The sequence below is a fragment of the Octodon degus genome, unplaced genomic scaffold (genome assembly GCF_000260255.1).
Source record: "Octodon degus isolate 3935 unplaced genomic scaffold, OctDeg1.0 scaffold00233, whole genome shotgun sequence".
Taxonomy (NCBI): domain Eukaryota; kingdom Metazoa; phylum Chordata; class Mammalia; order Rodentia; family Octodontidae; genus Octodon; species Octodon degus.
Window position 1 is genome coordinate 468,852 of NW_004524809.1, and position 24,445 is coordinate 493,296.

General features: G+C 47.1%; 1 protein-coding gene across 6 annotated transcripts in view; it reads right to left on the reverse strand.

The window, feature by feature from the left end:
* Pparg (peroxisome proliferator activated receptor gamma) overlaps nucleotides 1-24,445 on the reverse strand; it is a 136,091-nt gene that overhangs the window by 7,790 nt on the left and 103,856 nt on the right. For 5 of the 6 annotated variants that reach the window (XM_023705958.1, XM_023705960.1, XM_023705959.1 and 2 more), the window contains 2 exons: nucleotides 17,410-17,609; nucleotides 9,587-10,037 (listed from right to left, as the gene is read on the reverse strand). In XM_023705958.1, coding sequence (XP_023561726.1) covers nucleotides 9,587-10,037; nucleotides 17,410-17,609 — 651 coding nt within the window. The remainder of the gene's footprint in view (nucleotides 1-9,586; nucleotides 10,038-17,409; nucleotides 17,610-24,445) is intronic. The other variant, XM_023705961.1, reaches the window with a different exon arrangement.

The window sequence follows — 24,445 nt, forward strand, 5'->3', positions numbered from 1 at the left end:
GAGACTCTGCATCCACAGAACCCTGTGGAGGGTGGAGCAGGCCAGGCCCTGTGGGAAGGGGCTGCTGACTCATGCAGTCCCGAGGGCTGGACTCAATTACAGCCCCACTTACTCCCCAGGCTGCAGAGACTTGGGAAAGAAACCTTTCCAGTCTCCGTCCACGCAGTCCTGGAACTGATTAGAGCTCTGCTGCTGAGGGCAGAGCCATGGCGCTTCCATGGTACCAGCCCCAGCTCCGTGGTCTTGGAGAGACCTGCTGTCCCTCCTGGGTCTGCCACTCAGGTGGGGTGTGAGCCCAGGCTCAGCTAGGGACCAGGGACCACCATCCAGGCCTTTCCCCTGCTGTCCTCTGACAGAGACTTTTCTGCAAAGGGCTATGCTTGGGACATTCAGGAAAAAGTGTTCATGGGCAGGGATCCAGAGGGGACAGGGGACAGAAGGCTCAGGATAAGGTTGGCACCTTAGGACAGAGCCCCTGGGGGCTCGGTGCAGTGCATTTTAACTTCTTTTTTATTTTTACTTTTTGAGACAGTGTCTCACTATGTAGTCTAGCCTGGCCTTAAACTTGATACCTGGCCAGGCTGAGGCCGGACTTGAATTTATGGCAAATCTTCTGCCTCTGCGTCCTGAGTGCTGGGATGACCGGTGTGTGCCACCACACCTGGGCATCCAGCTTCTTTTTATACTTCCTCTCTCATGTCCTTCATTGCTCCCCAAATTCACAGCCAGGGTCCAAACAGCGGTAGATTTAGAAAGGGAAGACTTGACTGGGTCTTGGCTCCCACTTCCTTTCTGTGCAGCTTTGAACAAATCAGCTGCTCCTCCTGGGTTCTGGCCTTGTTTTTAAGACAACACTGCTTTCAGTGAGGCTATGGTAAGGCACCAGGCAAAGGGATGTCAGAAGACAGGGTCATTCTCTGTGCTTGTCCCAGCCCAGGCAGAGCCACAGGGATGCACAGAGTGGAGTGGCCTTGCCCACCAACGTAGGAACAGGGAAGGTTTCTGAGTTGTTTGTGACAAAAGCTAGGATTTGGAAACCAAAGAAAATAATTTTCAAAGTAGCCCCACATTCTGGGGTTGGGCAAGTTCTCAGTGTCCCACTGAGTGCACGCACACAAGATGCTTTGAGAAGAGTGGGGTGCCTGCCTCTGTGACTTCTTGGGAGAGAACAAGCTTTAAGCACTGGCATGCTTTCAGGAGGCATTCACTAGACTTGCAGCAGATGGTGGTGAGACCAGGAGCTCGGCAGTGATGGGCAGCAGGGCCGGTGTCAGAGCCCTTCCCACCACCCTCCCTGTGGCAGGACAGAGAGAAGTGCCCGGGTTCTTATTGAAGGGAAATGGGCACTGGAGCTGGTGTAAGCACATTCTCCATTTGGGCTGTACACTGGGGAGATAAATTAAATATAAATTAATGTGTGGTGTGGTTACCATCAGTGGAGATTCTGATTTATTTGATCTTCCTGCCTTAGCCTCCTGAAAAGCTCAGATTATAGGTACAAAGCACCATGCCGGGACTGTCAAGATTTTGTAAGGCTCTGATGAAAGTATTGGATTCATGAGGAGCAGCTGGAATTTCAGCTTTGCAAGTTACTTACTGGGTGACAGTAGAGGTGCCTTAACCTCTCTGTACCTTCATTCTTCATGTTCAAAGGGAGCAAGCAGCCAGGCCTAGTTGCATACACCTGTAATCCAAGCACTTAGGAGGCTGAGGCAGGAGAATCAGTGCGAGTGCAAGGCCAGCCTAGGCCACATAGTGAGGCCCTGTCTCAAAAAAATCAATCATAGAGGGCTGGCCAGATAGCTCAGCAGATTAAAGGGCCTGCTTAGGTAATGCAGGGGCTGGGGTTCCATCCCCTGCGTGCTGTACTGTTCCCGTCCCTGGGGTGTGCTGAGTTGGCGATGACACTGGATGTGGTGGCACAGGCCTGTAATCCCAGTGCGTGGAAGGCTGAAAATAAGAGGATCACTACGAGTCTGATCTATGTAGTGAGACCCTGTAGACCCTGTACTAAATATATTAAAAAAGAAGAAGAAAGAGGAGGAGGAAGAAGAGGAGGAGGAGAAGGAGGAAGAGGAGGAGGAGGAGGGGAAGGAGGAGGAGGAGGAAGAGAAGGAGAAGGAGGAGGAGGAGGAGGAGAAGAAAGAAGAAGAAGAAGAAGAAGAAGAAGAAGAAGAAGAAGAAGAAGAAGAAGAAGAAGAAGAAGAAGGAGTGACCCTTGGAATTTCAAGCCATTGGAACACAGGCCAGAGTGGAACTGCTCCTAATGCTGTCATGCTGGAAGGGAAATGAGCACTTGCTTGGCGCGGTGCACGTCAGGATGGGGCCAGAGGCTGTGCGCGGTGTCATTTCATTGCTCCAGGCACTGATAAGGAAGCAAGGCTCAGGGAGGGGAATAATCCCAACCATGCCCATGGAGGAAGAGGTGTGTGGGGTTTGAACTCCTGTCCTCCAGGGGCTCTGAGCCTCCCCTCCTCCATCCCACTGGGGTGTGCAGCTGGTGGGATGAGCTAGGGCTTCCAGGGCCTGAGTGACACTGTCCTTAGCACGTGGCTGAGTCTACTCTTCCTCCCTCAGATGATCTTGCAGTCCTGTGCCAGGCTGAGGCTGCCCGGGTCACCCAGAGTTTAAACACACACCGTGAGAGGCACAGTGATAAAGGCCGGATCAGCAGCCTGCAGCGGGACCTTCTCCAAGCCTGGGATGACTCAGCAGTGTGACTCTCAGTGCCCGGCTTGCGTCTGGCCCTTGGCACTGAGGAGGTGGTGGCCTCACCCGCTGGGGTGGAGGAGGAAGTTGTGCTCCTGAAGCCTTTACAGATAAGCGTTTTCCTACAGTCCACACGAGAGAAAGCCTGTGTAGACACGTCCTGTGCACTTTCTGCAACTAGAGATATCTGCACCTTGTCTAGCATGTTCACCTCTTCCTGCCCGCTCTGCCCCAGCACTCTGGGATTTTAGCAGCTGTGCCAGGCAAGAAGCAGCCTCCCCCAGCACATGTGGCATGAGGGGCTGGAAAGAGGGGGCTCGGGATGTTGCCAGAGAACTCAGACTGAGGCTCTGCTCAAAGCCAGCCTGCCACATGGACACAGGCACACAGCACAGGTGCCCGCGGCACATCTACCCTGCTAGCACACCATGCCAGGACACTGGGACCCAACTGGCACCAGGTGGGGATGCGAACCCCATAATGACTCTGGCTGTCCTGCTCCAGGGAATGCATGTTGTGCTTATGTCTAGTGGCATCAGAGGAGTTGGAAGAACAATGGTGGTGTGGAAGAGTCAAGTCTGTAGCTGGTGCAGGACAGGGAAAAGGGGCCAGAGCTGGGGGGCAGCTGGAAGCCCCTGAGGCCCTATGTGTGGCTGAATGTTTTGTTCTTTCCCCAACGCCAGAAATAGGAAGGGAAGAAGGATAGTTGCCTATTGTTCATAGATCATCTCTCTCCTCTCCTCTCCTCTCCTCTCCTTTCCTCTCCCTTCTTCATGGCAATCCTTCTGCCTCAGCCTCCTGAGTGCTGGGATTACAAGCATGCACCTGGCCATGGGTGTTTTTATTATCTAAATCTTAAGATATTTGGGTTTTAGGAAGATGCTCTCAGGCTAAGAGGATGTGGAGGGCCTCTGAGCTTCCAGCACAGTACAGGCCCACCAGGGCACGCAGACTCTGCTGCTTCAGAGAAAATATCATCTGTTGTAACCACGGGATTGTGTGTAACAAAATGGAAGGTCAACATTCTCCGTATTAGAGTCAGGAATTCAGTTCACTCAAGATTTTGAAAGGCAGCTGGGTATAGTAGTGCATGTATAGCTGTAATCTCAGCTCTTGGGAGGCTGAGTCAGGAAGATCATCACAAGTCCCAGGCCAGCCTGGTGCTACACAGTGAGTTCAAAGCCATCCTCGAATACATACCAAGATCTGGTTTTGTTTTGTCTTTAAATTTTGAAGAACACAGTGGGTCCTGTGAGCTGGCAGCTGGTGCCCACTGCCCTGCTGAGCCAGGGCCCATCTGTGTGTCTCTATAGGGCAGGAAGAAATGAAGGCACAGGATGGTACTTTAACAGTTTTTCACTTCTCTGACAAATTCTTCTGCAGCCACTTATCTATGTTAGGGCTGGAATATGATGGTATCTGCTCAGTAGAATGTGTTTGTTTAGCTCTTTATAGTTCGGCATCTGTTTGAGTGGGGGGTTCTGCAGACGGCACCATCACATCCAGGGTCTGGGTGTGGGGCAGAGATGAATGCCCACATCAGCCTTCAGGCTCAGCCCTGAACCCTCCATTCACACTGACAACTTCCAGGATGAGGGGGTAGCTGTGTTGGGTTGAAATGGTCTGACAGCCTTTCGATATGAATGGACAATGTCTGAACTGTGGCTGCAAGCTCTTCATTATAATATTTGGAAATAAGAAATGTTTTTGGTAATTGCCAAGGACCATAAGGCCAAAGCCATTAATTGAGATTTTTTTCACATCCAGTACATGAAAGGCCACAGAACCTAATGATTAAGTGTACATTTTCTCAGTGCTGGCCTGGGGCCCAGGGCATTCTGCATGCGAGGCAGACACTCACCACTAGCTGCACCCCAGCTCTGGGTATGCTATTCTTAAAGTCTAAAAGATCTGGGTCTGAGCCTTGTGACCTTGGGCAAGTTGCTTAATCACACTAACCTTCCATTTCCTCCATTGGTAAAATTGGGGTAATGATGGGCCGTGCAGAACTGCAGAAAGGATTAGACAAGAGTTGTGCATGTGTGTGAGGTGCTCAGTGTGCATCTGACATACACTGAAGTACTCAACAGATGGTGGTTATTATGACTGTCTCAGATTACTATTCATTCAATAAATACTTGTTAACTTATTCTGGGCCAAGTATTGTGGTTTGGTTCTATTTTAACTAAAAAGAATTATACAGGGTATTCACCAATCCATCTATCTATCCATCCATCTGTCCACCCATCCATCATCCATCCATCATCCACCCATCTGCCCATCCATCCATCTCTCCAACCATCTATCTATCCATCTATTATCTATCCATTCATCATTCACCCATTCATCTATCCATCCATCCATCCATCCATCCATCCATCCATCCATCCAGCTATCATCCATCTGGTCACACCTCAAGATGAGCTGTGGTGTCCCAGGTCACTGACAGAATCACTATTGAACTGACTCAGAATGTCCACTCCTAATGTGGACATGTGTCCTTATGAGAGCAGTTCTTCCTCTTCCTCCCCTCTTCTTCCTATGGGAGAAATTCCTCCTCCTTCTCCTACCCTCTGCTCATTCTAACAACAGTGGTCCAGAGCTGCTTCAGAGCTGGTAAAGGAGGAGCTGCTGGATAGGTGGTTTGTACATCTGTGCTGGACTCCAGATGGTCACTGTGGAGGCCAGCGACCTGCCATCTATGCCACTGTGATTTTTGAAACTTTTCTGTCATTCAGGCAGCGATGGCAATTTTCCTTGAAAAGTACACTGTAAACCCAGTGAATTCCCCCTCTCCTCTCTTGGAAGTTTAGGAAGAATTGAAATGGATTCCAAACTGTTTTGCATTAGCAGAAAAAGGCTTTTCCTGTCGATGCATTCCAGCTGGAAGGAGCCCTCCTTGGCTTCTCTCCACCAAAAGGCACCCACTGAGGGGGTGACGTCCCACGGACACCCCAGGGCTTGTCAGCCTTCCCAGGCTTCGCACTTGGCCCATGGCTGGCTTGCTAGCAGAGCTGGCGTGGGGCTGCGGCACTGGATGCAAGCATCCTCTTGCTGGGGGCAGCTTCGTTGCGCTTGACACCACTGCCTTGTGTGAGCAGCAAGGACAGAGGGTTGAGGGCAGCTGCCATTTGCCAGAACTTCAAGGAGATACTTGCAGGCCCCAGCTTTGTGTGCAGACCACAGGAGGCAGAGGGCACAGAGCAGGTGGGGGTGGCCGGGGTGGCAGTGAGGATGCGGGTTTCGGTCCTGTTCTACTGCTCCCTGGTCACCAGCTCTCAGCCAGACCTTTAGGTTCCAAGGAGAGGCTGCCACTGCCAATACTCCAAAGCAGGAGGAGGGCTGAGCTCAGGCTGTGGAGTGCTGCTGCTCTTTCTGGGTAGCCAAAATTTACCCTCAAACTGAGAGTGAGAGAAAGACAATTTGAGAACTAGGTCTTTCTCAGCAAGCTGGTTCAGGGCTGCAAGAGTGGCAGAGATGATGTGCACAGAGCAGATTGAAACACCAGGTCAAGGGGGTCGGCAGGTTTTAGGGGTCAAGGTGAACACAGGACTCTTAGAACAGCAGCACCAGTTTCCTCAGCAAATACTGGTTTGAGTCACATCAGTTGCTTTCAACCAAATAGCCCTTCTTGGGCCAGGTATAGTGGTCCATGCCTGTAATCCCAGTACCCAGGAAGCTGAGGCAGGAGCAGTGTGAGTTCAAGGCTGCCTGGACTACATAGCAGGACTCTTGTCTCAGAAAACAAAACATCCCCAAAGCACTCTCTGGGACCTCTAAGGGCTTCCCCAAGAACCTTATCCCTTCCACCCTGCTTTTACACAGCACTCTGCTCCCCCTCGGCACCCTCAGTCCAGGGGTGGAGGCCACCAGGCTGAAGCTCTTCCTTGCATCTGGGGCTCAGGATGAGGTCGTCTGAGCTCATGTCAAAGTACTTTTGATATCAGTAATGGAATCCATAGACTGCAGATAAGGTACAGAGAACATAGCCCTGGCTCAGATGGGGCTGGATCATACATTCGTCCAGTGGATCAAAGTCTCTTATTTCTACACATGCTTTGTCTTTCTGAAATTCTAGGATGGGAGGGAAACTAACTGTGAAACTACTGAACCTCAGCCTGGGCCAGTGATCCCACAACAACAGGCTTGAGGCTAGAAACATCTGCTGGGTGATGCTTTTGCCTGGCCTGCACCCAGCAGTTTCTCTGAGTAAAGAAATCACATTCCTGGGCGCTGGGCAAACACGGGGTCCAGTTTATTCATTCTTGTCTGCTGCCTGTATTTAGACTTCATCTACAAGAGCAAACTCTGGTTAAGGAACACTTTGACTTTTGTGATGTAGAAATGAGTCAATGGTAATTTTTTTCTTCCTCCAAGGAAGTCTAGACTTATACTGGGTTTTCTTTTTATATAGGGTGTTAAAGCCAATCATGGTAATACAGACCTAATTTTTCAGTACTTAGGAGGCTGAGGCAGGAGGGTTGCAAGTTTGAGGGCAGCCTGGGTTACACTGTGAGTTCAAAGATAGTCTAGACTACATATCAAGGCCTTGTCTCAAATGTAAAAAGAAAGATTTTAATTAACCCTGGAAGGCTGTTCCCTTCAGATTTCTTTCCTTGTGAGGATCACAACAAGATCTGGAGGGAGGCTTTGGTGACACTGTCCCTTGTAAGGCTAAAAAGCACTTATTCATACAACACCTCTATTCAGTAGTGCCCTTTTAATTTTCATAGGTCAGGATGAGCCAGACTCAAAAAAGCCATGTTAAATCCCATCTACTGCATACAGAACTATTTCCTGGCCCATCACAGACTTCGTCCCCATCCTGGAGCTGAACCCCAGTGACCTGAGCATGCCAGACCAGCACTCTGCCTCCCAGCCTTCCACTTGCTCCTGCCTGGCCTACTCCTCCTGAGGGCCAAGCAAATTCAGGTGGCTCATGTTAGAGGCTTTCCTCGGTTTCAGTGCAGGGAGGCTAAGCTGCTACAAACCTGATGGAATGCAGTCTGGCCCCAACACAATAGAATTCAAAATATTCATAGCTAGCAATTCAATTTCTCATAATTTGGAATGAAAAAATAATCTGAATTGCAGATGGCAGTTTACACAGGATAATTTTCACTACAGCAACATGTAGAACACATTTAAAATAATTTCTATAGGTTTTTTAAAACTAAGAAATAATAAACAACCTAAACATATAGGAAGATAATTTAGTATGCAATATAAAACAGAGTATTTTATAGTCATTAAAAATGGTGCCTTGTCAGATGCGGTGGTACATGCCTGTAATCCTAGCACTCAGGAGGCTGAGGCAGGAGGATCACTGCAAGTTCAAAGACAGCCTAGGTTACAAAGTAGTCAAGCCCAGCCTAGTTTACATTGTCTCGAAAAGATCAAAATAAAAAGAGTTGCCTTGGTGGCTGTGGTGGCATACAACCGTAATCCCAGCACTCAGTAGGCTGAGGCAGAAGAACTACCATGAGTTGTCTAACTCTCTTGCAAAAGCCCTGCCTCTGAGTGCATAAGGTTTTTGGGGGCATCCAGATATACATCATATGGGCAAGGGTGGGTGGACCTTGTAAGCTATGGCCACCTGTCTGGAAGACAGCAGTCACCCCCTGGGCTGCATGCCTGTGCAGCGAGTGTTAGGAGACAGCCTTCCCACGGTGTTTGCTGTCACTGTCACTGTCATCACACACTGACCCCCCCAGCACCCTTATGTGGAATGCTCACCCAGGTCCATTTCAATAGAGGATGTCTCAGGTAAAAGCCATTTGCTGGCTGGGGTATAGCTCAGCTAGCATAGGCGAGGCCCGGGTTTGCTCCCCAGCACCACAAAACAAGCAAACAAATTCCCCAAACAAAAGCAAGCTGTGCATGGTGGGGTAGTCAAGAATCCCAGCTACTCAGGAGGCTGAGGCAGGAGGAGGCCAGGTTGGAGGTCAGCCTGGACAACGAGTGAGACCCTGTTTTAAAAGAAATCAAAAGGACTGGATGAAGTTCAGTGGTCGAGAAGTTCCCTGGGTTCAATCAGAGGAAAAATAATTTTGAGCAATTTTTTTATGTTAGGTGATGAAAGGAAGACTTTCTTCTACCTGGAAATAGGAGAGAGGCTAATGAAAGCCTCATTTAGTATGAAACCTGGCTTTTAGGGTTGGCTATTAGATCATGGATTTGTAAGGCCAAAAATTCAACACACAACTCAATTGATTTCTCTACTGTGTTCTGTGGTTCATATCACTCTTAATCACAGCCAAGCACTCCACAAAGGGACCTAATGGGACCATCTGTCTGGAGAATTGCAGGACAGAGCAGGTAGAGGTCAGCAGATGCATAGTCCTTGATTCATTTCACTTGTTTTTGCTACTTAGCCCAAGATGACCTCAAGATGTTCCTACCCCAGCCTCCAAGTAGCTGGGATTATAGGCATGTGCCTCTCCGCCAAGCCTCCAAGCCCTACAGGTTGCTGTAGCACCTTCTCTATGGTACATGGATACCAGCTAAGTTATCGATACCCTTACTTAATGGACTAAGGGTCAGATTGGCCTTTTGAGAAGAAAAGGAAAGCAACTGAGGAAAAACATTAAAAGAAGAGAGTATCTTTTCCATGATTGGATGTGGCTGAGGCGAAGGAAATATTGTGAGGGAGGAAAACAATGAGCCTAGGTCCTCCCAGCCTCCACTCAGCAAACCTAGCCCTTCCTTCTCCATAGGTGATATGTGACTCGGGCAGGGATCCACCACTCATCCACTCTTGGGGGTTCTCTGGATGCAACATGGGGCAAACACAGAGGGACGAGGAATGTGGACCTGCAGGAAGCACAGGGAGCCTCCTCCCTCCCGCCACCTCCCACAAGGGTCAGAGCACTCATACCTCCACTGAGAATGATGACGGCTATAAATATGGCCAGGTCACTGTCATCCAGTTCCAGTGCGTTGAACTTCACAGCGAATTCAAACTTAGGCTCCATAAAGTCACTAAAGGGCTTCCTGAGGCTCTTGAGGAACTCGCGGGTCATGAAGCCTTGGCCCTCGGAGATGAGCACGCCGTCCTTGTTCATCAGCGAGGCCAGCATGGTGTAGATGATCTCATGCACACCATACTTGAGCAGGGTCACCTGGTCGTTGAGGTCGAGGCCCACAAAGCCCGGGATGTTCTTGGCGTACTCCGTGATCTCCTGCACAGCCTCCACCGAGCGGAACTGGCAGCCCTGGAAGATACGAATGGCTACCTCCTTGCTCTGCTCCTGCAGGGGTGTGATGTGTTTGAACTTGATCTTGTCTTCACCCATCATCAGGGAATTCATGTCATAGATGACGAATGGCTGCAAGGCAAGAGGGGGAGGTGGCTGAGTTGGTGGTTTCTTACCCATCCCAGACAGCAGCTTGGATCAGAAAACATTTTTACATTCATTTGCTTTGCTAGCTAAAACCCCACAGAAGAGAACCATCTTACTACTCACCCTTAGCAGCCGGGATACCACACCTTTCACCAATTTTTATTCTTTCCCTGCAAACGATGCTGTTAATACTTCGCCTATGACTTAACTGATAGTTCCGACTTCTGTTGTTTGATGCTTATTTATTATTTGCTAGAATTTTTTGTTCGTTTATTTGAGACAGATCTTGATGGCCTTGACTCTATATAGCCCAGGCTGGCCTCAAATTTGTGGCAATCCTCCAGCCTCAGCCTCCAGAGGCCTGGGATTGCAGGCGTGCATCACCATAACCAGCTTGTTTGAATTTTAAACATGACTTTTTTAAAAAACCTGTTGTTTTTCTTGGCTTTCAACAGAATACATTTTTTCACCTTCTTTCATTAAGAAACAAGTTCAGCAACCAGGGTTAGAAAGATCCAGTTGAACAGAGAGTAATTTTGCAATTTTAGATTTACTCAGATCATAAATGAAACACAGTGTGCATAGAAAACAAGCTTCACTAATACCAATCACTCCAAAAGCAGATTAGAAATAGTCAAGAAAGCATCTCTTTTTTTTTTTTTTTTTTGAATGTCCTGTTTGGGAAAGAGTAGATGCAGAAGGCCTATGGTAAGCACTGAAAAAAGTGGCAACACAAAAAATGTTTTTGATTTATTCTTTTTCCTTTTTGATGGTCTGGGGCTGGGACCTGGGGCCTCGTGCACTCTCAGGCAAGCACTCACTACTGAGTTGCCTTCCCAGTCCCGAACTTAAATTTTTCTAAGTATCTGCCCTTATGCATCAGCTCATCAATAATATGTATCACTTTCTCAGCTTTGCAGTGGGCTGCTCTGAACGGCGAGGTACATGGCCAGGAATTGTCTGTCTCTCTCCTGTCCACGGGCAGGGCTCACCAGAGGTGGGTGGCCCTGTGGAGTCTCAAGACTCCTCAAATGCAAGAGGCTCAGGCGGAAACTTCCCATAGCTGCCTGCTCAGTGCTGAGCCAGGCTTCTGCGTTGCCATTTGGCTTCCTGGCACACAGCATATGCACACGGTCCTTCCACCACCATGGAGTGATTATCTGGACCCGTGCCCTGCTAAGTCACCCTTGTGACTCTTCCCGACTTCCCCTGTCCCCTTGTATAAAGCCCCAGGTTCCTGTTTTTGAAACTCTGGGATAGTTGGACATAGGGCACCAAATCCTGCTAATTTTCTCTCCCGATTTAACAACAATGTGACTTTAACCCCTTGGCAATCAGTGTTGCTCAGGATTTCCTGGCAGTAAACACTCAAGGACGGAGAAGGGAACCAGCACCCCCACTACCATGCTGAGCCAGACCCAGGGCCTTTTTGTTTGTTTGTTTGTTTTGGGTTTTTTTGAGACAGGGTCTTACTATCTAGTCTAGGCTGGCCTTGAGCTAGTGATGATCCTCCTGCCTCGGCCCCCTGAGTGCTAAGATTACAGGCCTGAACCACACCCTTGGCTTCAGTCCCACTATTTATTCTTTTTAAAAGTCCTTCAGTATTTGGAAAAAGTGGAGAGGTGGCAGACAATGCTGGGTACTGACAAGCAAATGAACACCAGGAGGAAGTTTTTGCTGTTGTTTTCCCTAGTTCTGCCCCACAAGGCTGCTTTGTGCACATTTTTAGAGTTGATTGGTTCTCTGCACTGACATGAGGACTTGTCAGCCTACAAGCATGATCCTCAGCGAGCAGCTCTCCAGGGCGTAGGCTGTGGGCTTTCCGCTTCTCCATGGCTTTCGCTGCTCATAGGGATCCCCTTGATGCTAACATGGGAAGTACAGGGAGGGTCCCCTGACTTCTGGACAGGAGAGAGGACTGAATGGTAAGCCCAAGTCGCCAGCTCAGCCATCCTCCTCTGGGATGGCGCCCATGTAAATCACGCTGTCCTCCCGTGACCACCTTTCACACGGCACACAAAGCAAAGTGCACTCTCACACTTGTGATAAGCGTGGACAACCTGCCACTGCAGGAGGGGGAAGAGTGACTTCTGAATCGTTTCGGAGAGTTGATGTTTCTAGACTGGGGCTAATAAAGAGTTCAGACACTGCATCTAGTGGCTTGTGCTTGTCACACACTGGACAGACCTGGAAAAGGATCAGGGAAAGACAAAAGCTGAACTTGATCCCAACATTTTTCCTGAAGAGCAAAATGGTTCCTGGAGGGGAAAAAAACATCACTTTGCAGAGATGCATCAAATGTAATTTATTTCAATGGCACGGTCTCAGGTTCCTTGTTCTGCCCAGGAGTTCCCATCATTCTCTTCTTGAGAACTATCAGATTTACAGAAAAAAAAAAAAAAAAAGGGTCTTCAGGAGTTGCTGGCATCATTATTCCCTGACTCTACATAAACCAACTGAAGCTAAGTCACCACAAAGTCAAATAGTTATGCTTTTAGTTTTTGAGTCTGGGCCTTGCTATGGAGCCCAGGATACTCAAAGTTGCCATGTAGCTGAGTCTGGCCTTGAACTCACCATCCTCCTGCTTCAGCCCTGAGTACTGGGATTACAGATGTGCCACAGCTGGCTTAGAGTCGGCGTTCCCTCCTGCCCAGATGGCTAGTTGGGTTTCCTTCGGGACCTTTCCCTGGCATCTCCACTCCTGTTCAAGAGCATCCTTTCCTGGAATGCACGAGAAGCGCTTCTCAGTGCAAGTTTCCCAGGGCATTGCTGTGTGTGACAGAAGCTAAGCTGGAGAGCCAGTCAACTGTGATTCTGCCTCCCCATGTGGTTTAGGGACTTAAGACAACAAAGAAAAATTTATGAGGGATTATTCACTCACAAATTAGCTAGCCAGTAACCACAGCTCTCCAAACCCATCCAGTGACAGCCAAACAACTACGCTGGGTAACAGGGGTGCAGGCCGATCGAGTCCAACCCCCAGGAAAGTTCTCTGTGCAGTGGTTCCCTTGTTACCAAAGAAAATATTATTAATGCTTCTGTTGCTGGAGATGAGACCCAGGACCTCACAAATACTAGGCAAAGCATTACCAGTGTGCACACCTCTGTGCCTGGTCATTGTCCCCTTTTTTTTTCTGAAAAGAATACTATTGGTCCAGATTTGTTACATTCTTAGCCATTACTGATGGCCCTGGTAATAAAATATTATGTTTTATTAACATTGATACGTAGATGAATGATCCCAGGAATCATGGAGACCATCCTGCTCAATAGGGTTCCCCAAACTCCCTCTTCTAAGGACCCTACTTGCAAAGTGTAGCTTATTCAGGCTTCTCCAAAGACCACAGAAAAAGGGGCCATTCTGGCAGCAAGTGTAGGATTTACAAAGAGAGAGATCCTTCCGGTGGTGGGAGTGCCTCAGTGTGAGGGTTGCTGTGAATATTAGAAGGCACACATGTAAATGGGCACAGAAACATTTTCCCAGACGTTTACAACTTCAGACTGGCTCCACGATAGTGGTTTTGCATTTCATATGCAGCGCAGAACGACCACTTTTCCGTGTGCTCTTGTCCTTACAGGAACAATGAGTCCACATGCGTCTAACATAAACAAAGTGAGGGTTTGGAACCCAAAGTCCAATGTAGCACAAATAAAAAGTTTTATTCCTTGTTTGTAGATAGAGTGCAGCCAGCACTGCGCCACCTCTCAGATATGGAGAGAGACGTTGGCAGGCGCGCCAAGGGCTTTTCTATTTATGGTTTTATGACAAACCCTGGCGCTGAGGATGGTTTTTGAAAACCACTCTCTTTATTTCCATCCACAAACATGAGATCATGTGACAATGACACACCCGATGTGTTCACCAGGGTAATAGTCAAACATCAGGAACTTCCAAAGTCCATACAGTTATCAAATTGCCTTCAAGAAATGCAGAGCTGTGGACTTCAGGGCTCAGAAGGGTCCAAGGAGGCACTGTGGCCTTGACAGATCCCCCAAAGGCGACAGACAGACCTGTCGCTTTGCACTTGCTTCTCCAGGGACTCCACTGTCCATCTGTCTCTCACCCTGTGTCTAAAACTTCCCACTTTTATTCTTTTAGGTAAGAAAGTGACCTGTGGAGGTATTTATCCTGAAGATGTGAAGTGAGGGCTGATGGGAGGTCAGCAGGCACTTTTAATTGATCTGTTTTGGAAGGTGTTAGTGACCATGGGGCATAAGATAGAGAAGAAGGAAGTTTAGCTGGAGAGGCAGCCAACACTGAGGAGCAGCTGGCCTCAAAATAGGCAGAGGTCCAATGGAGCAGTGAGATAAATTAAAAGAATGGCCTCTTCAGCGGACTTACTTCCTTTTCCAAGTTGTGGGTGACTAGTCCTCCACTGAGCCCAGCAGCCTCCTCCAGCTTGGCCCCAGTGAGGATGATGTCAGCCTCTAGCAGGGCCACTGTGAGACCCTAAGTGCTCCTCCCTGTCCATCCCCCACCCTCTCCAGAGGCCACACTTCAGCAAAGCTTTTCCTATCAATGCAAATCTTAACTTTCACAGACCCAGCCAAGAGATAACATTACACCCCTGAGATAGATGCTATCAAATGAATAACATGACCATGCTGATAAAGAACAAATCTCCAGTCTCATTGGAAATCACTTTTTTTTTCTTGCCCATATTCCTCTCTCAAGTATTTCTTTCCACTGGTGCTTAATTTGATTTTGCAAGATAAGGAGAAAATAGAGCATGCCGTAATCAGCAAACAGATTATTTTAATTTGGCTTAGCCTCTCTTTCCTTTTCCAGACCCAAACTTGAGGTAAATCTGCCTTTATCCAGATCATTAATGATGTCCAGTTTGGTGAGCAAATATTGAACCAGTGAAAAGCCCTCTGTGGAAAGTCCAGCATTTCAAAGGGCATAGGCAACAGTTCTTAATCCAATTAAGCAAATACAGTCTGAGAAACCATTACTGACAAGTACAGCCCCAGCGACTCAGGGCCAAATGGCCAACGCTGGGTTCTGAACTTGAGGGGCTTCTGACCAAGCATTTGGTAGTCTTTTCCCTATTCCACAAAGAACCTCCAAATATCTTACCTTTAACTCAAAGATATAGAGCCAACAAGTGGGTTGGGATGAGGTCTTAAGGTGATTTACAGTGATTTGGGCTCTGTGTCCTTCAGAACAAAGATAAGAGCACCTGTGGTAGAGTTTTAAGTTTTTGACCATTAGGAGTCTCTTTGCTTTTCTTTCTTTTCTTTTTTTGTCCAGGGCTATTAAAAGGAGGGGCTTCTCCTTAGACAGGGCAGGTGTGGAATTGGTCAGAGAAGGTGAGAAGCCAGGGTCACATGCAGGGCCAAGGGCAAAACCAAAGCCAGGCCTCCTTCCTGGCTCAGCCCTTGAAGCCCTGGTGCAAGAGGTCGGCCACCAGCCCTTCCCTGGACTGTTCCCAGCAGCTGTCACCACCTGCCTAGGTGCTCAAGGCTGTAGGCATATTCCTGTGGTCCTCTTTCATTTCTCTCCTGGAAATGAGGACAGGTTTATTTTCTATAGTCAGATCAGCTCACATTTTTTATATACAGAGCCTTTAGAGACTCAGTTTTCCTGAGCATCCCAGGAGCATCCCTTCCAGGAGCATCAAGGCACAAACATGCTATGAATGCTCTATATTAGAAGTCAGGGTGCTACATGATGGGCTCACTCCTTCCACACAGTTGCTGCAGGATCCTAGGGAGAAGGTTTAACCTCTCCAACTTTAGTTTCCTTGTCTTTAAAAAGAGGGGAATAATAAACTTAGTGTGTTGGCATAGGTTTGTAATCCCAACTATTTGGGTGCCTGAAGCAGGAGGAGCCAAAGTTCAAGGCTGGCATGGGCAACTTAGCAAGGCACTTTCTCAGACCAAAATAAAAAGGGCTGGGGATGAAGCTCAGTGGTGAGTGCTTGCCCAGAACTGCAAAATGCAATACAGTACAGTACAGTACAGTACCATAGCTTTTGGATGGTCATGCAGCTTGAATATAAGGATCATATAATGCTTTTTGAAAGTGTAGAAAACCTGACCTGGGTATATTATTGCTAAGACACCACTGACCTCTTTTGCAAGTGGAAAACTCACTGTCCTGATTGTTACCAGCTCCTCATGCCGCGTTTGATCAGCTGAGCCACGTTTACTAAGTGGTTTAATTTTAAAAGGAGAAAGTGACATATTGTGAAGTCATCAATACACCTGAAAAGATAGCAAGATCTCCCTGAAGACCATCGCCTGTGCAGGAGGTGCCCACACGTACCGGGTGGGGACACCCCTCTCTTAGCCATAGGCCTTTCAGTGCAGGCAGGTGGCCAGGGATGGTGTCCTCTGTGAGTGCTCTGTGGGTGTCACTGCCTTGGAACATCTTGCTGACCCTGAAATCAAAGCCACACCCTCACCCTGTGTGTAAACACCACCGTGCACAGACACTGTCCAGGTAGTGCTGTCCGCAGGCAGCACAACTAGATCAGAATCAAGGTATGCTTTTGTTTTGTTGCTTTCTCAGCTTCCACCAGGGAAGAGTTCTGCTTGCTGGAAAATTTTAGTCAGTGATAATCACAACCCATCCAGAGGCATTTAAGAGCCCATTTGAGTGTTGGGATGTGGCCAGTGGTAGACCACTTGCTGCGTAGAGTTGAGGTTCAGGTTCCTTACCCAGTGCAGCAAAACAAACAAGCAGACAGTCAACTCCGGCCCCCAAGTATGAGCTGCCTAGGTGGCTCTGCAGAAGACTTCACTTATGTAATGAGAGAAGAGAGCTTCCACTTCCCCAAAATGAACACCAGGGCCCACAGGTTATGTAATATACAGGTTAGCGTATAGGAAAGATTATGTAATGTCTGGAATGAACTTCCATGCCCCACATTGAGCTTTGCACAAGGTGACTCTCTTCCTTTTCTGGAAAAGAGCGAGGACTGGATGCCTTATCTAAACCAGGCTCTTCACACTGAGGTATGTATCCAGCCAGCCCTTTTTATGTTTTTCCTTTTGCAATGGGGTCTCACTAAGCTTGGAGCTTGTGATCCTCTTGCCTCAGCCTCCCAGAGTGCTGTGATCAGAGGTTTGAGGCATCACAGCTGTGACGTGGTCCTGAAAGAGATGGCCGCATGAGTGGCTTCCAGCTCATCATTAACCTTAAGCTGAGCTATATATTCTGTCACTAGTCGCCATGATTATATTACAACTTGAAGGGATTTTTTCCTCTTTTTAAATAATGTTTACCTAGCCTATCTGAAAACATTTCCTTCTGAGTGTTGCAGCCAGCAGCCCAAGCGCTGAGTGAATCATTGACTCAGAGGAAATGCCCCGCCCGCACCACCCGATGGAGACAGCGGAGGAGACTTACTGATTTGTCCGTTGTCTTTCCTGTCAAGATCGCCCGGGCCTTGGCTTTGGTCAGAGGGAAGGACTTGATGTATGAATCATACAGGTGCTTGGCCAGGGCCCGGAGGTCTGCACACTCTGGGGTCAGCTGGTCAATGTCACTGGAGATCTCGGCCAACAGCTTCTCCTTCTCAGCCTGTGGCATCCGCCCAAACCTGATGGCTGCAGAGGAAGAGGAAGGACAGAGTAAATCACTGAGTCACTCTCTCTAGTGTCCCCCTGCTCGCCTGGCCTTGGTTCCCACAGGAGGACTCTTGCTGTCCTCGTTCCTCTCACCTTCTGGTTTCTGTCCATCACTTTGTTGGTGATTTTATTTCATGCCCGTGGCACAGATCATTGGTAAAGTTAAATCATCAATTAAATAATGGAAGGCAAGACCTTGCCAGGAATGTCAGAGTTAGTTTAGCAAAGGGAGGGAAATGTTCACTCAAACATGAAGTAACAGTCAATTCTAATTCATCTCTCATAGCCCAGTTCGATTGTCACTCTCTTTGTGAGGCTTTCAGCTAATTATTCCTTCTCTGAAAATACTTGAAGGGGAGCCCTTTCCACAATGCCTGTTCACCACAGTACAGTACAACATCCCAAAGGCCATGGATGTTGGCCTTCTGTTTATCTTGGTAGTCCCAGTATCTGATGTCCCTTCAGGCACAGAATGACTTGGGTATTTCATGAATTAAAGTTAGGACCTATGCGGAAGTCAAAGAGGTACACACACAGGCTGTGCTCTCAGGGAACTCAAAGCATCAACTCTGTCCTTGATGTAAAGAAGTATGGAGCACATTTTGTGTCACTTACCAGGCCACAGAGTACTTTATGCTTAGTGGAGAGAAGCCCTATTTATTTCCTTGACTTAATGACGTCTGTCAAAAAGATAATATCCTCTCATTGTGTTGCTCATGGAGTGAGGAAGTGGAAAAGCTAAGAAAAGGAAAGACAGGTAGGGAGGAACAGGCGTGAGGCCTAGATGGAGGAAATTAATCTGTTTGTGGGGCCTGTGAGTGGCTCACTCCTTGGAACTTGCTAGGCACGTGTGAGGCCCTGGGGTCCATCCCCAGGAAAACAATTCACATAACTGTAACTTTCCAATTGTGGTTGGTTTTTCTTTCTCCATAACAATGTTTTTGATAAAATATGACTTTGGAAGCCTTCCTTGGGGGCCTCTTTGGACAGTGAGTTTCCCCACCATGGACACTTGGCTACCATATCCGCTACCATGTACAAACAGTGTCAGGGTGATGGGTGACAGTTTCTGCTCTGGGTGAGCAGGTCCTTGGGGCACGATGGTGTCTTGCTCACTCATATCGAGTGCTCAGTGGCACTCAGCCAATGGCTGTGGAATAAAGGGATGAACAGAGGGCTGGCTCTGTGAGATACTTCACTATAGGGAGCATTTCAACCCAAGTGCTGAGACACGCAGTCCTGTGAGTGCCTAGGGGACTGCGTTGATCTGTTGATTTACTCGGTGCTGGGCATGGAACCCAGTGTCTTGTGCATACTGAGTATGTGCTCTACTGTGGAGCTGCACCCCCAGCTGAATTGTAGATCATTTGTATCCTTCAGTCTCAGATTCATAAATTCATCTCAGGCAACCCTGAATCAGCTTTATCACCAATGGATCCAACAATTGTTATGGAGCTTTGGAGTCAGAGGAGAAGGGACTCTTGCCTCTTAGTGAGGATTCCTTTCAAGTAAATTAGCCCTTCTCTAGACATTTCTGGTAGGTAGATCCTTCACACTTGACCCTTTCAAACAGAAGTCTTTAAACATTGCCAAATTTTGGTCAAAAAATATTGTCCCCCTTTTGCTCTTTCCTTCCTCTTTCTTTTCAGTTCCCCAGGGCTGGGGGTGGCTGTGCACATTCTCACAGGGTGAAGAGTCCTATTCCTCAGCTGAAACATGCTGGAGTGCCTCAGGGTCTGACCTGTTTACCTCTCCCTGGGTCTCACAGCTCTGATCTCGGACTCCATTTCTAAGGTTTCTGTTTTCCTCTGCAATGGAATTTCCACGAAGGCAGGAATCTTGTTCATTATGTTACCTTTGGTCCTTAGCATACTATCCAGCACATAGTAAATTTACACACTTGCACGCTTGTGCACTTGTGTGGTACTGGAGATCAACCCTAAGGCTTTGTATTTGCTAGGCAACCACTTTGCCACTGAACTATATTCCAGCCCTTTACAAATTTAGTTCAGTTTTATTTTGAGACAAGTTTTTTCCTAAGTTGCTCAAGTTGGCCTTGAATTTGCCATCCTCTTGCCACAGGCTCCTGAAAAGTTGGGGTTGTGGGTGTTTAACACCATGCCCAGCCCTTGAATATTAGGAAATAAAATGAAAACACAACTCTAGATGGTGGATTCCTTCCCACCCTCCCTGAAGCTATTCCTGACCATCCTTCATCCTGACAGCAGTCCCTGTGGCTTGCTTTCACTGGGTGTTCAGTAGCTGTTCTCAGGTGAAGAGTAGGAGGTCAAGGAGGTAGAGCCCCTGGAAATTGCCTGGGATTTTCCCAAGTTGCACATCTCCCAGGGGACATGGTGCTAAGCCACCCCTACACCCAACAGGAGTGACTGAGACACTTGGGATGTGAAAAAGCTTCCTAAGGGCTTGGCTTGACCCAGATCCCATGGGAGACCATCACTGGACTTCAGTGAGTTTATGCTGGTTACTAGGGTAGAAGTCCTGTAAGTCCTACAAGTACTGGGTTTTCCCTGTCTTGGCCAAACACACATAGTAGGTACATGGCAGATGCTAAATGAAGTAAACACTAAAATATATCAATTTTAAAAACAGGCAGAAATGAAGACAGTAAATCCTCTGGCAAGTTTCCAGAGGTGATCAGAAGAGACAGCAGCAGGGAAGAGATAGGGAATATTAAACGAAGAAGACATTGTGGGCTGGGGTGCAGCTCAGGGCTACGGCACCCCCACCAGTATATCTGTCACTTGGGTTCTACACCCAGGGCCCCCACATATACAGCTGCAAAAAAATATGGGGAAAGTGAATTATGATATAACAAAACAGAGGTGCGCCAAGTCCCCAACTATCTGTTGCTCTTGGACTTACTTCAAAGACCACATTCATTTCTGCCTTTTCAGTGAATAATAAGTAAGTACCTATCATGTCCAGATGTTGTTCCACTCTCTGGTTAAATTTTTACAGGTAAGAAACTCTAAACACACATAGAGGTTTACATGCCTAGGAAAGCAATTTTTTTTTTTCCTGGTGGGTAATCAAAATGTTAACTTGAACACACAAAGAGAGTTGCTTATTTCTCTTACCAAAAATAGCCAAATATGTGGTAATTTCTGAATGAGAAGATAATAAAGCAAAGCCCTTTTTGATAGTATCTAAATAAGATGTGAATTTTCTTAAGTTGAAGTGTTCCCAAAAGGTAAAATCTTGTGAAGAAATATCTGTATTGTTAAATGACCATGCTACCAATTAGGTTCAACTGTTAGTACAAGTAATTGGACAGATGATTTTTAGCATTGTTAGTCACCGAGGTTCAGAAAAGGGATGAGAAATACAACCATTTGGTAGGACTAAATTTGCATGTAACATATAAAAATCCAAAGCTGTAGAGGAAATAAATTTTTAATTGTATTCTTTTGTTTGAGATAGGGTGTTACTATGTAGTCCAGGCTGGACTCAAACTCAGGATCTTTCTGCCTCAGCCTCTCGTGTGCCAGGCAGGTGCCATCACACCCAGCTTGTATTCTTTTTTAAATGGGAAAAAGCTGCTTCATTATTTATTTTAATCACATCTACCCATCTTACAGATCAGGGCTAGCCATAGTGTGGGGTTTGCCCATGGACAACAAACCTCTCAAACCCAATCTATCTGGCCCCGTCTCCCTGTCTTTAAATTGTTTAGGAAATGGTGTTTTCCAGTGAAATCTTTTCTCTTCTTTTGCAGTGCTCAGGATGGAACCCAGAGGCTAGTGCGTGCCAGGAAAGTGCTCACCCCTGAGCTGTACCCTAGACAGTGCCCAGCCTCTGAATGGAGAAGCAGAGAACCAGGACAGGAGAGGCTGGGAACCGTCAGACTGCTGTTTCCTAGAAAGACTGAAATTAGAGCTTCGAAATCCAAGACTTAGCCGGGGAGATGGCTCAGTGGAATAAGTGCTTCCCTAACAAGCCCAAGGGCCTGAGTTCAATCCCCGGTTCTGCAAAAAAAAAAAAAAAAAAAAGAAATCCAAGACTTTCTGGACTGAGAACCAGAAATCCAGAGGCCTGGTGTGCCCATGTGCAAATGAAGTTTTTTTCTTTAACGGATGATCCATCCTAAAGACAGAAGGCAATTCTCCCTGCATTTCTGTGAGCCCTTGGGCAGGGATGTGGGCTTCTGCATGGCCAGGATAGGCAGCCAAGAAGTGCACTTGCTTGTTGCTCCCTGTGACACACCATTGGCCCATGACTTTCAGAAAATCACTGAACTCTGGTCCTCAGTCATTTTAGCTATAGAATGGTGTCCTTATGGGTATAGCTCTCAGGCAGAGCATTTGACTATAGAATGGGGACATTGGAAAAGAGGATCTCTCTGGTTCCTTCTTTTGGCTCTCAATTTAGCTCTAGAACTCTATAGTGTTTACTGCACATGGAAACTTGGGAACATACTCTGCTCTTTTTATTAAAGCAATATTTGTATAGTCTTTGAGGCAGAAAGAAATAAAAAAAGACTCATTCTCCCTATTGTGCAGATTTAGCACCTATCACATTAAAAAACAACAACAACAACAACAACAACAAAAAATCCAAAAAACCTGGGGCTGGCAAGATAGCTCAGTGGTCTAGAGCACCTGCTTAGGCATGTTTAGGCAAGCACAGGGACCGTGGTCTGATCCCAGGCACCACATGCTGTGTCAGCCCCACCCCCAGGGTGGACTGAGCCTGCCACAAACAAAACTTCAAAAAAAAACAAAAAAACAAAAAAACAAAAAAAACCCCCAAAAAACACTTCCAGAACATCAGCATTCAATTTCATGTTGAAGACAGCTAATCACCTCCAGAGGGCTGAGGTGTGGCTCTGTGGTGAGTACATGTCTAGCATGGCTTCCATGTCCAGTACTTTAAAGTCAGTCAATCAATCAATCAATCAATCAATCAATCAATCATCACCTAAAGTGAATTCAGCAATCTTGGGTAAAAACACTAGCCTGTCACCATCTGAGCAGGCAGGCTCCCTGAGGAAGGGAACAGGCTTGCTATTCATATTGTATGTACCTCACATAACTGGCTTCTGCTCTCACGTGAATACAGATTCAGCACCATGTATTATAGTAGTGATTTTACTGAATGATAAATGAGAACATGGAATGGTTACGTATCCTGTTGTGCAGATCCGGATAGTGTGTTAGGGAAAAATGAGTTGACATGTTCTCAAAATGCCTGTTTAACTGTGGAGGCATTATAGATAGATGCTACCTGATTACAAAAATGAAAGTAGGCTTTCATAATAATAGGCCAACAAATAGTAGATGAATAAAATAAGTTGTGTCTTCTTAAAGTTGTGTCTTATTAAAATAGTTCTCTTTCAACATGTAAGGGATGATGTCAGGCTTTGGACAATTAGGCAATATTTCATGGGCACTTTCCCCACTTTTCACATGTCTGTTTCACATGAATGAGACTGAACCCTGTTACTATCTTATGGCTACTGGTGGAAAGTCATGTTTTTTCACTGCTCTTTTTTTTTTTTTTTTTTCCTGTTTGTGACACTGGGATGGAACCCAGGGTCTGGCGCCTGTTAGGCAAGCGCTCAGCCATCAAGCCGCAGCTTTAGTGTTTCACCTCTCTTGAAGAAAACAACCAACAAGCAACCCAAACATGCACATTCTAAGATTTCACAGGACTTGGCAACCTAATAACTATCATTTCCTAGTTCCTCTAATGTAAAGAAGGGGCAACCCTGCACCAATACGAAGTAATTTTTCTTTCTTTCTTTCTTTTTTGAAGTGATTTTTCTGTGAAGGAAATTTTTCAGATCATTTGTAAAGGACATTTAAACATTTGCCTTGGTTTCTTCCCAATGCAGAAATGAGTGAAACCCCACAATCTCCCTTTCTAGCTGCTTGACACCCTGAAGTCTGAAGTGACACCACAGGATGTGTTTGCTGGATGCCTGTTGATACTGTGACCCAGTAGGCTAGTTGACATGTGGACCACAGGAGAGGTGACAGGCATAGACACACTTTTTGCCCTTCTCTGCTTTGTTGTTTCTTGAGACAGGGTCTTGCTGTAAAGTTCAGGCCGACCTTGAATTCACTATAAAGCCTAGGCCAGCTTTGAACTTCCAGTGATCCTCCTGCCTCAGCCTCCCAAGTGCTAAGATTATAGGCATGTACTATCACACCCAGCATGGTGACCCCTTGGTACTAGCTTTAGCCTGTCTGAGCAGTGGTCCAGGCTTTGATTCTATGCTTCCTTCCAGCTCCTAGCTCCCCACTGAACGTCTGGATGTGGAGGCTTTACTCTGAGCTGTCTGTTGCCTTCTGTTTGCTTCTTGGCCTGCTGCTATCTAGCTTGGGCTGCATTTCAAGGGATGGGAACGTCACACACGGAAGCACCTTTCTCCTGGCTGGATCTGCGGCCCTTCCTTAGTCTCTCCACCATTCCCTCAGCCTTTACCTCTGTGGTTTCTGGTTTCTACTTTCCAGCTCTCCTCTCTTTCTGCTCCCCTGAGCTTTCTGATGGCCCCTGCTCCTCAGCTGTATTCTGTTCACAGCTGGATCTTCTTCCCTTCAAAGCAGGCTCCCAGTGCCTGTGCTCTCTGTCCTGCGTATCAGACACTAACTTTTTCTTCTTTGTCTATTTCTTTAGATACAGATGCTGGCTATCACGTGAATACCTCAAACCCTATTAAAACTAAATCTTAAAAATCTCCTCCAACAACCAAGATGCCTGTCACCTGAAGAATGGATGAAAAAGATGTGGTGTTTTTATACAGTGGAGTACTACTCAGCTGTAAAGAATGATAAACTCGAAGACTTTATATA